Below are 15358 nucleotides of genomic sequence, written 5' to 3'. Positions count from 1 at the left end.
CCCCCCCACCAAGTTATACGTTTTTGTACGTGTGAGAATGTAAGAGGAAGAGATGGTGGAATGGAGAAGGGGCAGGTACGGGAGTTTGAGCCACTCCTCCAGCAGAGCCCCGGTGCGCCCCTGTTCCAATGGAAACAGGTGGGATTCCCGAACTCTCCAATCAAACCCGCCCTGTGCTGTGGAGCAGGGTGGAGAGTGCAGAAGTCCACAACCGGAGGCAGGACTCAACCAACTTCTACGTTGCGAACAGGAAAAGTCGGGAAAACACATCTTCCCCTGCATGACGCCGTCTGTCTTGGCCTGCATGTGTCCTCGGAGCGTTTCCTGCAGTTCACCGGGGCGCTGCTGAACTTCTCCCCGCCGCTCGCGCTGCTGTTTAGGCGGCGTCGGAGCGTCGCTGCGCTCGGGACGCCTCGCTGCTATGAAGAACACCTAACTGACCGGATATTCGGGTTGTTTTTCTTGGATTTATCCCCTTTCCAATCGACCTGGCTTTTATCCTGGTCGCGTTCTCCTATAGTGTGGATATATAAACAGTTGGGAAAATGCCTGGGAAAACCAAGTATAACCTCGTTGATGACGGACACGATTTGAGGATTCCGTTGCACAACGAGGAAGCATTCCAGCATGGGATCAACTTCGAAGCAAAGGTGAATTCTCCCAACTCCTTCAAAGTGAAAATGCGGCAGTGTTGTCGAGTTTAAGTGTGCGTTTGTTTCTAGAGAAACCTTGAAACATGAATAACTTACGATAGAAATCTCATTTTGCGACTTTGGAAACAAATCCTGTGAGGTTTTGTTCTCAGGGAAAGTCATTTATGATCTTAACAGACAAACTAAACTTGTGCCCATAGAAGTAATAATTCAAGTACATTCTTGACGTGTTGTGGTTAATACAAACAAAGTAAACTCCAGCTGTTGTGTCATTAACACACCTTTTGTACCTGTCATGTTTCACCTTCTTGGCGGCAGTATATCGGCAGTCTGGATGTGACGCGGCCGAGCAGCAGAGTGGAGATTGTTGCTGCCATGAGACGGATCCGGGTGAGTGCAGAACCGGGGAGTGGGGGGAACCAAAAAAAAAAAAAAGGAAAAACAGTTTAATTCTGTGATTATTAACGTCGATGCTGTCCAGATATGTGCGTGGGTACAGATTGGGATCTACATTTGAAATAATTGGATGCAGTGTGGTTGTCAACTTTTGTACTGAGTTGACTTATGGTATTATTTTAACAGTTGTTTGCATCAGTTTTTCCTTAGATTTAAAAAAAATATATAATAAAATATCACTCCAATAATTTACAGTTTTACAGGAAAACCTTCCTTCCTGTGACCTCTAAACTGTCAACTCCATCCTATTAGATAAACAGTTTTCAGATTCAATTTTACAGCGCATTCAATTTTAGTTTAGTGTATATACACTCTAATTTGGTGTTACGCTTTAGGGGTAAATGGAAAGCAGTGTAAGCTTCAGTTTATACTGAGTTTTTCCTTTCCTGCACCTCTCTTTTTAGAGGTTTCTGATGTAGCAATAGTTTATGTGCTTGAACAACTCATCTTGTTGTTGCTTTATAGTCCTACTCCACAGCACATTGAATTTGAGCTTTTCTTGCAAACAGTTCCAACCAGAACCTGTTCTGAGTTCCACTTAAAGCATCACAAATATGACAAGCGGGACTTCTATCACAGTTTGAGACCTGTAGGATTTTGCTATTTAGAGCCAAGCCACTGGGCTGAGAATCGAAGTTTGTCTCTGCTGTTGTGTCTTGAATAGAAAACATATTTATCAAAACATCTGTTATTCAATAAATGTATTACGTAACACTTTGAACCACATACAGAATAAAAAAAAAGTTAGTGCACGACTAGATGTTTTTTAGTTGTAAACTAAATGTGCTCACTGTCTTGTGCTCGGCTTGCCTGCCAGGAGGTTTGGTCTCCCAAACCTCCTGGCAGCTTCTGAAGGTTTCCTTTGAAGTTGTGCACTGGACTGTGATCTCCCTCCTTTCTCTCTCTTTCCTTTTTTTTCTGCTCTCTGAAGCTATATTTTACAGCTTTCAATTCCAGGAAGTAGACTTAATCTTAATCAGTGCCAATTTGACTGCAGACTTTTTTTTTTTAAGCAAGCTGCTGTAGGTGAAGCCAGTGGTGTTGATGTTGAGGATTATGGCAAACCTCAGCTGTTTACTACGATTAATGGAGGATTCTTTCTAAACCTCGTACGCATGTTCACAAAGCCACATAAGCCACTTCTCCTCATATTTGCCCTTGTTTTTGTCTGAAGCAATATAGTGCAGAATGTACAGTGCAAAAAAGAAAAGCATTTTTACCTCTATGCACTTTCACATTTTGTCACAATGCAACCTCAAATCTCTAAAGTATTGTACTGGTATTTTATGTGACAAACCAGGTCAAATTAAGTGAAATGATGCTCAAGATTAAAAAATAAGTCTACATTTAATATTGAGATGTGTGGTGTGCAATTTGTATTAAATCTCCCTGATTTAAGATGCCTTAACCTAGCAGTTCTCAACATGGGCGGTACCGCCCCCCAGGGGGCGTTCAGAGGACGGCAGGGGGCGCTGGCAGACATTTTTACAAAAGGGGGGCGCTGGGATGCCTTTGGGGRGCGTTTGGTCGAAGGTAAACTTTACACCTTAAATGCACAACAATGCCAGTTTAGACTTTGAGCAACTTGGTAAAACTGTATTGTGTAACATTAAATAATGCTTGGCTGCAACTGTATCGATGGCAGCTCTTCTTCTATTCAGTGTTTGTTAGCTTCTGTTAGCTTCTTGGCGCAGCTCTGTTCTCCTGCTACTGGTAGCTAAAATCACGATACCCTCACTGTGTATCCCTCTGAAAAATGAACCYATTTAARTAAAGAAATAAAGAAATCCCTCCATGGGTGATACCACGATAGAGTGCGTTCATTTTATAGCGTTAACACAGTGCTGTAAGTGGTCCGGTATGAAACGGGGGTGATGGAACAACACAACACTTTTAAATTTCAATAATCAGAATGCAGAAATTGTTTCCGTTGTTTTAAAAGGTTTATGTCAGTCTGCCTTTTCCCCATCGATACGCTTCCCAACCGCCCTGCACCTTAAAAAAAAAGACGCGCACATTGTGCAAAACTCTGAAACAGGAGAAGCGGGACATAAAACGGAGCGACGAACTAGATGTGAATTATGGCATAAAAACAGAGAATCCGACGCCGAACAGTGAAAAAATCAGTGAAGTCAGTGGAGAGCACCGGAGCTGAGCCTTTTTTCATTCAGTATCATCAACAGAAAGAAAAAAGGCAGGAGGAGACGATAAAGCCGATAATTAAAATGAGGTCGATAGGTTTAATTTATCGTGCTATTAATTGATTTATCGTTTATCGCGACAGGCCTATCTCTGTCTCATATTTGTATGGTATTAAAAGGATCTGGAACTTTTGGTTTTCCACTGAACGCTCTGGTTTGCACAATAAATGCCATGTAGGTGAAATTTTATGGATGATACTCTGATGTCCYATTCTCCTGAAGGCAGCACAGAGCTGCACCACCAGAAACCGACAGAAACACTGAAGAGAAGAAGGGCTATGATTAATGTAGTTACAATTCTATCCATGTTTTAATGTTGCAGAGCTCAGTTGTTTTGCAAATATATCAAAGTTTAAACTGGCATTGCTGTACATCTTTTATCTGGTCATTTTGTGAAATATTTAAGAACTAGAAAATGACACAGAATAAGAATATTTTTCCACTCTGATTGGCTGCTGTTAGGCCTACCAATTTTAACCTGAATGTCCATTGCATTTTTCGTAGACGCCTGTGAAAATAATTTCTATTTCCATGTCGTTTTTGTTCTCTGGGAAATTATTTTTTATAATAAATACAGAAACAAACATAAAAATCAAAACATCTACAATAGTAACCCATCATTTGCTGCAGTTGCAACTCTAGGTTTTGTTGGGGGTATGGCTCTACCAGCTTTGCACATCTATAACTTAAAATTTGCTGTCATTCTTCTTTGCAAAACCACTCAGGTGTTGTCAGATTGGATGGAGTATGTCTGATAAGAAATTGTGTTCAGGGTGGTGTTCAATTGTAGTTTTTTTTTTTTGTAAACGCGGTGTTTTCTATAATGGTCAAAAAAGTATTGTGTCCTTTTTTATATGAAACAACTTATGGCACTCTTCCATAACTGACAGATATATGGAGTACTCAAGAAATAGTTCTCCCATATACATATGCTCCAACCTAAGGTGTGGACCTCTGTATCTCTTCCTGACTATCACTGATCATTTTCAATGTTCATTTGATGGATGAATAGCTCTTTGTGAGATCTACACAGAACACACATGATAAAACCCTAATGAAATACATTAACAGTTAGCGGCTTAAGCCTAAGAATGCTTAGGTTCAGCCTGGAAAAACATTTTACTTAGAAGCAGTGAGCTGCTTATATGAAGCAGACCTCCAAGTGTGCTGCCCATAGCAGCATTTGCTGGTTCTGTTGTTGGCAGGAAAATAGGCCTCGGTCTGGCCCTTCCTGCATGAAAATGGTTTGACATTGGCCTGACAACACAATGGAAGGAAGCCACAGGTATCTAACTTGGAGAGGAAGTCGAAATGGAAATCTTGAGAGAAGTGGGGAAGCCATGATGACGTTTGTAAGCTAGACAGATTTTTGGCATTCATAGATACTTGACAAAGACTCTTGGTTTAGTGTTTTTGGAAGGAAAAGAATGCTCATTTAATGTCGGTATCTTTAAGGATGTTTTCCTATTTATTTCTTGTCCTGAGCAACTGATAGGCATAAACATTTTTTCGTTTTTAAATTTTTTTATTAACTTCTAAGTGAAAATTTGCACAAACTTATATTACCGTAGAGTAGAACAGGAAAACAATCACAGATTCCAACAATGTTTGGCCTAATTTGAGTCTAGGATGAAAAATATTGATAAAAATAAATGTTTGTTTTTAGAACAGCAGATGGGTTACTTATACCTAATTTGACCTTTGATGGACTTTAATCATTTATGATTCAACAAGGGGGGCAGTTAACTTTTTACATAGGGCCCGGTTGATTTTGGGTAAACTCTCTACCCCCCAAAATTACACATTAAATTAAATTATATGAAAACCAACTATTCTTTTACTCAGTTCATTGTTGTTGGTAATTAAAACTATTTGATGATCTAAAAAAATATAACATGAGGAAAAAAATATGTCAGAAATAGGATGCATGTTCTCAACTAAGTTAGTTTGAAGTTGATCCTGCCTGTTGATAAGGAACCACTTTCATGAAAGTCAAATTTGAGTTTTCTCTTGCATCAGGGGGCCGACCAGCTTTCCATAACACAAAGCGTCATATTTCTTTTTTTTATTTACATTTTTCATTAAATGTTGAATTTAATTTTATATTTTAACAACTTTTTTGTGTCAGCTGTATTAAATCACATTGTCTTATTTTCTCAAATTATTAAACTTCCACTTATTTATAAAACAACAAAACAGAAACCCACTAGGTTTCTGAATAGAAAGACATAAAGAATAAAACGTGTGAAACACTTAATTCCCCATGAACAGAGTAATGTTCATATATTATTTTGATGAGGATGGCAGAGTTTCTTTGTATAATTCATCTATCTTGCAGATCTTCCATAAAGCCAGATAATCAATTCATTCACAATTCAACACAGTGGAAAAGGGATTAATTTATGGTCCTTTTATTTTTCACTTGATAAATGAAATCATTTGAAAACTGTTTTTTTGTAGCTACTTTGGTTGTTTTCATCTGATATTAAATTTAGTTTGATCTGAAGAGTGTATGATTAAAAAATTATTTCTAGAAATAAGCATAACTTGCAATAAAAATCACTTAACACGCTTAAGAATATGGTCTTATGTTTTGCATTTTCACCTCTTGTAAGACTGTCATTTCAGACAAGACTTCTACAACACATCTATTTAGTGCAATACACAACTTTAGCAACTCTGACATCTTTCCAGGCTCTAATGTTGGAGCAGAGATATTGATAAGCTAAAACATGTACACAATCAAAGTGTCAACATTTTTATTTATTTTTGCAGTTTAATTTAGCGATCTTATTTCTGATAGCTTCATATTTGTCCGAGATTAAAGTTTGTTCATATAAGATTATGAATTTGAACTAAGTCTTTCATGTAATGCACTCACTCATGCACAGCTGTAAAACCTGGTTAAATTTAATAAGATGACAACTGATGCAAAGACACATCACTACTGACTTGTGGTTACATCGTTCAGAAAACTTGTTTTTAACAATATTTATTTTTTAAAATAAAATACATGATTTTTTATATATATCTCTAACTGCCATTGTGTCAGTAGACTCTTGAGTCATGCAGGCTTGCTGGAAACATTTCAACGTTTGCCGTCATTGTTCATTCTGTGCATTAGTCAGCTGTGAACCAGTAACTGATAATGAATTAAGGACACAGCAAAGCAGGAAATGGCAACAAACTGCACACTACTGCAGGAAACTTAGCAGGATCAGATTAAGTCCCATTTCTCTCAGATGTAGATTTTGTAGAGTTTCAAACTCTAATCATTAAAAAAAAAAAACATCACAGTTCTGTCTTATGTTTCTTTTTTATCTTGAAAGAACTTTCAGATGAAGGTCTTTTCTTACATAAATGTCTTTGTAAATGAAATTTGTTACTATTATCATTATCTGGCAAAGAGCAGAGGCATCTTAACTGGTTAAAAGAATGGGAGACCTTTACAATGAATTAAAGGGATTAATTTCTCATTAATCTGTCTCTGCTGGGTTAACTGTATGTAGGAAGATTGAACAGCGTGGGGTGAGAAGATTAGATCTGTCTGAAGATTTGTGAGTGGAGACTGCCAGAGCACAGCAGTGTTGCTCGGCCTGAGATGTGAGAGATAAACGGCAATTTGTGCATCTTCCTCTCTAACAGACTGAACTGGCACCTTTCTGAGTTCACATTTATAAGAAATACAAGAAAAACGAAACTTTGTGAAAGTCACAAAAGTTTACATGAACTGTCATGTTTTTTATTTTTTTCCGGTGGGAAGAAGTGGAGCTCGTTATGAAAAGAATGAGACAAATTGTACTCATCAGTTTGGAGTAAATTATACTACAGCATGACAAACTATCCAGGCTATGATAGATGCAGTATCAGATAAAAATGACAAAACTATAAACATTCATTTTAGAAAGTACAGTTACACATGACAGCTCAGCTAATCCATGCCATGAAGTAATTAGATTGTTAGTCTTTATAAGGCAGCCACCTATAAGGCAGCTGTTGGGGCAGCCACCCCAACATTTACAGCAATTGTGTGCATAGCACATTGACTCCAATTTAGATTCATATGCTGATTGTAAAAATTCTCACTCACACAGATTTAAAAAAAAAAAATGGTGGTGCAAACTCAGGCATAATTTGAGAGCAACTGAATCCTATGATTTTGTTTGGCATGGATCATGTTGTGGTATCAATGTGTGCAGTGGGTTTAGAGCATCAAAACCATAACTGCGTTCAAATACTTTTAATACATTCCTCATAAATTGATATAGAGTCTAGAAAAAGGATGAAGACGATTGATGCCCCCAGATGTTGCTGCCTTCTGTCAGTAAGCATTCTGAAGAAAGCCAGCTTTCTCACGTAAGGACAAGCTTTGCTGTTCAGGAGTATTTCTGGTTGAGCGATTGTTCAGTATTTTTGAAGTTGTGTTCTTTGAAAAGGTCATACGCTGTTTATATGAACCTATGTTAGTTCCTCTCATAGGCTGTCAGAGCTAAATGACGGAAGGAGGACAGTGGAGACTACATTTCTGCTGGAATTAGTTACTTTTGAAAGATTCAGTTCATCCAGAAAGTATTAACAGTGCCTACATTTTAAAAAATGTGATAATAAATAAGCAAAAAAATATGAAATCACAGACATATTCACAGACTTTGTTCAAAACCTGTTGCTGCACTTTTGAGAGCAATTACTGCCTTTAGTCATCTTAAATATGTTGCTACAAGTTTGGCACACCTATCGATGGGCATCTTAGCTCATTCCTCTTGGAGAACCTTGGAAACGTCCTTCTGGAGCGTTCCCCTCTTTTTCCAAAGCAATGCTGCAGCTCAGACAAAGGGACCGTCACACTCTGGTTTACTTCCCTGGCTAAAGCTATTCTTCCTGGTTCCTCAGTTTAGATGACCAGATAGCTCAAAGTCCTAGTTGTTCCAAAATAATTCCCGTTTATGGATTATGAAGGCCACTGTGCTCATTTTGAGCTTCAGTAAAATTTTTGTACACTGATTTGTATCTTGTGATAGTCCTAGTCCTGTCTCACAGGTCTTAAGGGATTTATTTATTTATTTTTTTACCTCAGACATGTATTATTAACTGTGGGACCTTTATGACTTTTTTTTTGCACTATGTTATTATGAGGTGTTTTAAGGGAAAAATAAGTGTAATCCATTTCGTAATAAGGCTGTAACATATCAAAATGTGGAACAAAAGTGTAGTATTGTGAATACTTCCCAGATGCACTTTAAGTCAGGTATTTTAAATTGAATGTAGACATTAACGTAGGTGTGATCTGAGCAATTTGTTTGTTCAAGTTAATGGTAAGCTTTTTAGTCGATTATCTATTTAGTGATGTCATTTTATTACATTCTGTTTAGTCTGTCCTATCATTTTTGAGTGCGGTGATTAAAGATACTTACAAAAAATTTGCATTTACAATTGTATAATTATGTAGCACTTGAGTGAGGCTTATGTTCTACTTTGTCTAATCATCTGTATGCTGTTTATGAAGCTCTATTCTTGGATTAATATGCAGTATTATGAAACTGCACAGAATGCTGCAGTCTCTTTATCAAACCACAGCAAGGAGATGAGGAAAAATAATGAGTTATGGCTGATCTCCTATGTTACCTTAATGCAGAAAGGAAACTTTTTTAAGGTATTCTAAATCCAATGTAGAAATTTCTCATAGATCAAGGGTTTTCTCTAAAAAACATCTATGAGTACCACTTAGGTGACTTTAAACCACACAGTTCATTGAGAGCTTTGCAAACTGTGCTGCTATTCTCTTTACATGTGAAGACGAAATGTTCCTTCATCACTGCAACACTGAAACAACAGCACTCTGTTTGCCACATGTGAGTAACAGGTGAGACAGAGTCCCTGTATGAGGAGTAACACTGCCATGTCATGTCAGAACAAAACAAGCTCAACAGTTTATTTTTCACTGGCTGTGTTTCAGTCAATCCTCTGTGAAAGAGACACATACAACAAAGATTTAACTAATGGCATTGTCAAACATGAGTTGTTTTCAAGTAGAGGTGTGAATGTGGGAACTTTTCTGTTTTAATTATTTCCTCTTTGAGTGGTTGGCATTTTGAGGGATATGTCATGTCACTCTGAGTAAGAGCTGTAATTCTGTTGTGAACACGACCTTGCACACTGATCCCATCTATCTGTTACACGACCAGTCTGAGTAAGCACTGTTTACGATTTTAACCTCAAACCACCTTTGAATGTCAACAGACGTTGTCAGACTGGTTCATAAAAAACTGTTTGCTGTCGTACTTGTGTGGACACTTCACACATCCCATACATGAGCATCCTGTTGCATCTTTGCACAACTCTTGCCAAAGCAAGTTTCACTGTATCATGTTGGACAGACATTGCAAATACCAAGAACTTGTCAGTGTTTACAACCAAGTGGATTTTACCTAATCAAAACTATAGATTTATGATCTGTATGCAAGTATAAATTAATACACTTTTGTAAAGGACTTCTTTTTTATCAACTTGCATGATAAAAAAACAAAGTTTTTTAATTAGAGTTTTAGTTTTAATGCACCATTATACTATGGTGTATTAAAACTGATCTCTAATCTCTGGAGATAATTTGGAGATAGGGATTTATTTGGAGATAAGCTTGAAAGTGGCAACAATACATTATTCTAATATACACTTGAAATAATTTATCTGGGAAGATTCAGAGTCAAAAGGAAAAATAAGGAAGGAAGGAGAGCCAAGACGAAAATAGAAGCAGAGATTTATTAACTTAGACTTGACCGAAATGTAGATTAAATCACTTCCACTGGACCATGCAGTAGTTGCTTTTAATATAAGCATTATGTACTAGCGACTGGTTTCCTGATTCATTCCGTTACATTTTCAATTTCTTTAAGGGTTATAGACTCTGTGTTTAAGTCTCATCTGCTCTTTTCAAAGTACAGGTTTATTGTTCAACTCTCTTTCCTAACTAAAGGTCACAGTTGAGAGGTGAAAAAGACTAATAATGGCCAATGCGTGGTTCATTAACTCTCTATTTGCTCCACTTCTGAAATTCTCCTCTGGACACTCTTGAACAGCTAGATCGATTGGGCATGATGGGTCTTTCTGTAAATCTCATTAATGTGTAACTCAGCACATTCTGAGTGTCACATTTATCTAAGCAGTTTCCATTCAGTGTAGGTATAGAAGGCATGGTTTATATTCCTTAAAAAGAGTACTGAAGAAGCAGCTAATCTTTAACTTGGTGCATTGTTCAGCATGTTGTAAATGTGTTTGTGAGGAATTGATATTCCTGCACTCAGACAGGAAAGACTTCTCAGGGTTTCTCCCTTTCTTTTATCTATGAACAAACACTATGCATTATTTAACTTAGATTTTATTAAAGGTTTAAATGCATGCCTCAATTAAAAATGTTCAATAAATCCTTTGCAATATGAGGGATTTATTTAGCATACTGTTTCATGGCAAGACCTTTTTGATTAGTGAATCTAAAAGTGGTTGTGTAAATTTGAGAACTTGCTAAAACTGTCTTTAGATAAACTATAATTCTTAGTGTAATAAGCATCCAGTAAGGATTTTTTATGTGTTTGCCACAAACCAGATGAATAATTGAAATGTTCATTTATGAATTCAATTATTACAGAAATGTCATCTTAATAAAAAGGCATATTTAAAAATAGCTTAAAATTAGTTTGACATATTTACTTTTAATCTGACAAACAAGCCTCAAGGACATTTATATTTAATTTTATTAAATATGACAGTACATTCCTGAAATTATCTAAACTTCTTTCGCTTTTTGTTCTTATTTCTAACTACTACCTTAGATGCTTCCTGAAGTTGAACTAAAAAATGCCTATCTTGGAGTCAAGAATACACTTCAGTGAGTTTGTGAACACAAAAAGGTCTGATATTTTGATGGTGACGCAGCTCAAACAATTGAAAACAGAGACAGAGGGAGCAGTACATAGCAAATCAACAATGTAACTGGGATGCAGAAACTCTAGACTTTTTTCAAAAGATTTGACAAAAAATGTTGGTAATATAGGTTTTTGGTATACTGCTGTGTGGTTTGTTTGAAGTAACAAGCAGCTCTTGGTTTCTGCAACATCACTGTCCATGTTTTTCTTTCTTTTTCTTTTTTTTTTTGCAACTCAAACAATTTGCAAACAGTTGAATTTGTCTTTCTTGTATTATTGTGAAAAGTATAGTAGCCTTTACAGTGTGTTATTGTTGAAAAACATGTAATTTAATCTCATGAAACATGATGCAAATTCTTAGTCTGCACTGAGGAAGATTTATTTACCTCAGAAGGCTAGGTACATAAAACTGAATGTCAAAGTGACCTACTGCGTTTAGGTAATAATTATCTGATCACTCACAGGTAATGTCAGAACATAAAAACCTAATTTCCAAGTTGACTCTTAAACAAGGGGAAAAATAAGATGGTGTTATTGTTGCAAAACTAAAACAGCTCATACTTTTGCAACCTTGTTCCCAATACATATGCACCATTCAAAACAAATGAAAAAATGACAGACTTTTTGAAGACAAGCCAGAACTTTCCGTGTCGCCTCAATGCCACACTGGACACAATATATATGTTTGGTGACTAAGATCCTTTGTTTTTCCTCAAAAAGTATTACAAAATGGCAACAAATGGCAGTTGCTAACAGTAGCTTTATTTAGTTGAGCATGTCAAATTAATGCCAACACCAATCTTGCCTCATTTCAGATAAGTTTATAATTTTGTATTTGGATTTCCAAAACGCTGTTTGGTGTAAAATAATGTACCTACTGAAAAAAGGATGCATATTATATACTCTGAAGAAAAGCAATTTACCGCCATGAAACTCTATGGATTCTAGAGATATTAGACTTGGTTGCCCTTCTTCAAATTTTTATTACCTCTTAGAAGTTGTTTGTCTTTGTGTCTAGATGCTGATTTAGATGTCCCTTATGCCAGGTCTCTACAATAAAACTGAATTCTTTCAGAATATTTCTCTCTTTCACTAATGACTTATTTTTTCTTGTTTCTTACTTACCGTAGCCTTTTTCAAACCTCTTCGTTTTGTCCATCTCTTGGCTCAAGGCGATGAGCCTCCTTTTCCATGAACCATCTTTTAAGCCTGTCACCTCGCCCTGCACTTCATCAGAAGCTGACTAAACTGCAGCTGATTAATGGCGTCTTTTCTTAGAACTGAAAGTGCCCTTTTCAATCCCAACTGTAACTAATGGAGGCACTAGTTTAATTTGATCCCTTGCCTCTCGTAACTTACGTCTGCCATACCACGAAACAGTTGGTTTGACAAAATTTTAATATTGTAATCTTGTGGGCAGTAAATACTTAACTAAGAAATATACCAAAAGGTGCAGAAACTGCAGATGCTGTTAATTGTAAATCCCCTTGGTAGAAAAAAAAAAACAAAACATGATTTGGTGGTTGCTTCAATTCCAAGAAAAGAAGTTAGGGGCATCGTGCATGCACATCGCAAAGATTTTAAGGGTTTTACGAGCTGGCTCTGTCAGGTACGTAAATCTGGTGCATGACATATCTCCTCCTAAGCCACAAAGTTGGCAATGACAAACAAGGGAAACATCCTCAAACTGAGTTGTCAGCAGCATTACCTGTACTGCAGTAACAAATCTTAACTTTTTCCAAACATTTCTGTCATAGTCTCATGCTGCTTTTCACAGCCCAATGCTTTTCTTGCACATTGTCTTTCTCTGACAAGATAATAAAGTAAAAGCACACAGATTAAGCAAGATTACATCCAAGTTTTTCCTTGGAGATGTATTTCTTACCCTCCCTTTTTACATACCTCAACCCCCATAAACCCCTCCCCCACATGCACCCATAAATGTCACAGGCAAGTTATAAAAATTGGTTTGGGCTGTGCCCCGAGGTGGGTGGCAAGAGAACTGTGATCCAGGAGAGCTAGATGAGGATGTTAGGGAGCTGAGCCGGTTGCATTTCTGCATCAGTTGCCCTGCAGCATAAACATGAGAAGGTGCTGTAGAAAAGATGCTTTGCCTGGCAGAGATGCAGGCTCTTGAAGGCTGAGAAAAGTTTGACTTCACAGCAACATCAAATTTGTCTATCTCTTTCAATGTATTGATTTTGGCTGAAGTTACAAAATGCACCTAGAGACAAAATGCATGAAAAGGCACAGCTTTTTTCTTCCATGATGCAAAAAGTGGGAAAAACATTGCCAGTAGTACAACTTATGCACAGATGTAGCTCAGAGATATATTTTAAAATGTAGGCAAATTTGAAGTTTCACCCCTCCCATGGCCTTAAGAGTTTCTGTGAGATTTTTACTCTGTGCGTGAACTAGCGGGATTGCACTGACCCCATGTGTGCTTTTACAAGATCTTTTGTGTGTGTGGTTTTGGAAACTGACGGTCTGTTGAGACAACTACCCCGCTTCGCGCAACATTTGCAGCCCTCCTTCTGAGCATCACACTAAGACCACAGGAGGGTTAATACAAACATTTTGAAGGGAAAGGAAGCATTGTCTTATCTTCACATGAATACTAGGCAGTGTGGTTGTAGTTATCATTTGTAGACAGGGAATTATAATAAAGAACAGCACACTATCTGGTCATTGGATTTTTGCCAACCACTTATAAATATTGTAAGGATAACTTTGTTCAGATATAATCCAGACTTCTGGGATTTAAATGTTATTAAAACAAATACTTAAAATACATAGGTGGTCCAGGCAAACCACGGCAAGACAAAACAAGAACACTAAACATCTGAAAAGGTGAATTGGGGGGAAAAAATGGATTGTGTTGCGTAGTCAAAGCTAGACTGAGGAAGAGGAAACGACCTTGTCCAACTGTGGCTTTTATGTAATGTATTTAAGAACATTGTCTTATGAAAATTCTTGATTGCCAGTATTGGCGTTTTTCTCCTAATTACCTTAGTTGAAAGTCCATAGATTTAAAAAAAAATCAGACTGAGAAGGTAAGAAACAGCTGTTTCCTTCTGAAATAAAAACTAGCATTTTTAAACGAATGATTGGTTCAAGTCATAGTATTTTGACGTAGCCAATTCAAGACTGCTGAAGTTAAGACATACTAGGGTCGCTGTGAGTTCTTGACATTGATTTGCCATATAAGAGACCGGAGGAACTGTATTACAAACTTGGTTCAGCACTCGACATTTCAGCGTTAGTGCTCTCCCACACCTCATCTCCATTTCCACTGACCTATTTATCATCTACACAGCATCTGCTTTACAGCTGAAGCTTGACCACAAAATCTTTTATGATAGATTGTAGGAGGTGGAGAACCTCATACCTAATGTAAAATTCCTTCTTTATTATTCATGTTGTACCCTGAGATTTTTTTTTGTGAACAATTTCTCATCCTTCTTTTCAAGCACCCATGCTTCCAATTTGTCATTCTTTCTTACTTTTCCTTCAACTTGCACCTCTTTTTCTTTTCTGCTCATCACTATCTCCCTCCCCCCTTATCACTCTCCTTTTTGTTCTTCTAGTGCTTTGTCTTAGACCTTTCCGTCTTTCTCTTCTTTGCTGGTTCTTCCCTTTTCAGTCCTCCCCTCCACATTTTGCTACCTTTCCCTTCCCCCTCTCCTTTCTCTCCTTTGTGCTCCTCCATTACCTCCTTTCACCTCTCGACCCTGCCACAGTGTCTTATATTGTTGAAGAGCCTGACTTTCCTGTATGCTCCCTTCACACTTGGCATGGTTGTCTTAACTCTTATCAAAAGCCATTTCTTTCCACTGTACACTCTACTACTGTATATTAATTATGAACCAAAAAAAAGTTCAATATGTTGTAGGTCAAATATGTAGACCATTTGCTTGTAGCAGTCCAAACTATTGCACTCACGTCACACAATGGATACTTCTTTCACTAATCACAAATACTCCAGTCTCATCTCCAGTATTACTACTTTTTGTCTTTTATTAATAATGTATTTCTGGGGTTTTATAAATAATTGTTAATTTTATATGATGGTGACAACGGTAGGAGTTTTTCCTGTAACGGTGGGTTGCCGGTTTGAATGCCCGCTCCATTT

The 15358-nt window shown here is 37.2% G+C and overlaps 1 protein-coding gene across 1 annotated transcript in view; it reads left to right on the top strand.

The window, feature by feature from the left end:
• Nucleotides 1-102: 102 nt before the first annotated feature.
• Nucleotides 103-15358, top strand: part of nos1apa (nitric oxide synthase 1 (neuronal) adaptor protein a) — a gene marked incomplete at its 3' end in the record, with an annotated part of 120288 nt that continues 105032 nt past the window's right edge. Inside the window, exons 1-2 of the mRNA XM_008406877.2 lie at nucleotides 103-650; nucleotides 972-1043. Of these exons, the coding sequence (XP_008405099.1) occupies nucleotides 546-650; nucleotides 972-1043 (177 nt within the window). The remainder of the gene's footprint in view (nucleotides 651-971; nucleotides 1044-15358) is intronic.

Source organism: Poecilia reticulata, linkage group LG4, assembly GCF_000633615.1.
Source record: "Poecilia reticulata strain Guanapo linkage group LG4, Guppy_female_1.0+MT, whole genome shotgun sequence".
Lineage (NCBI taxonomy): Eukaryota > Metazoa > Chordata > Actinopteri > Cyprinodontiformes > Poeciliidae > Poecilia > Poecilia reticulata.
This window is presented reverse-complemented; position numbering and strand designations above follow the sequence as displayed.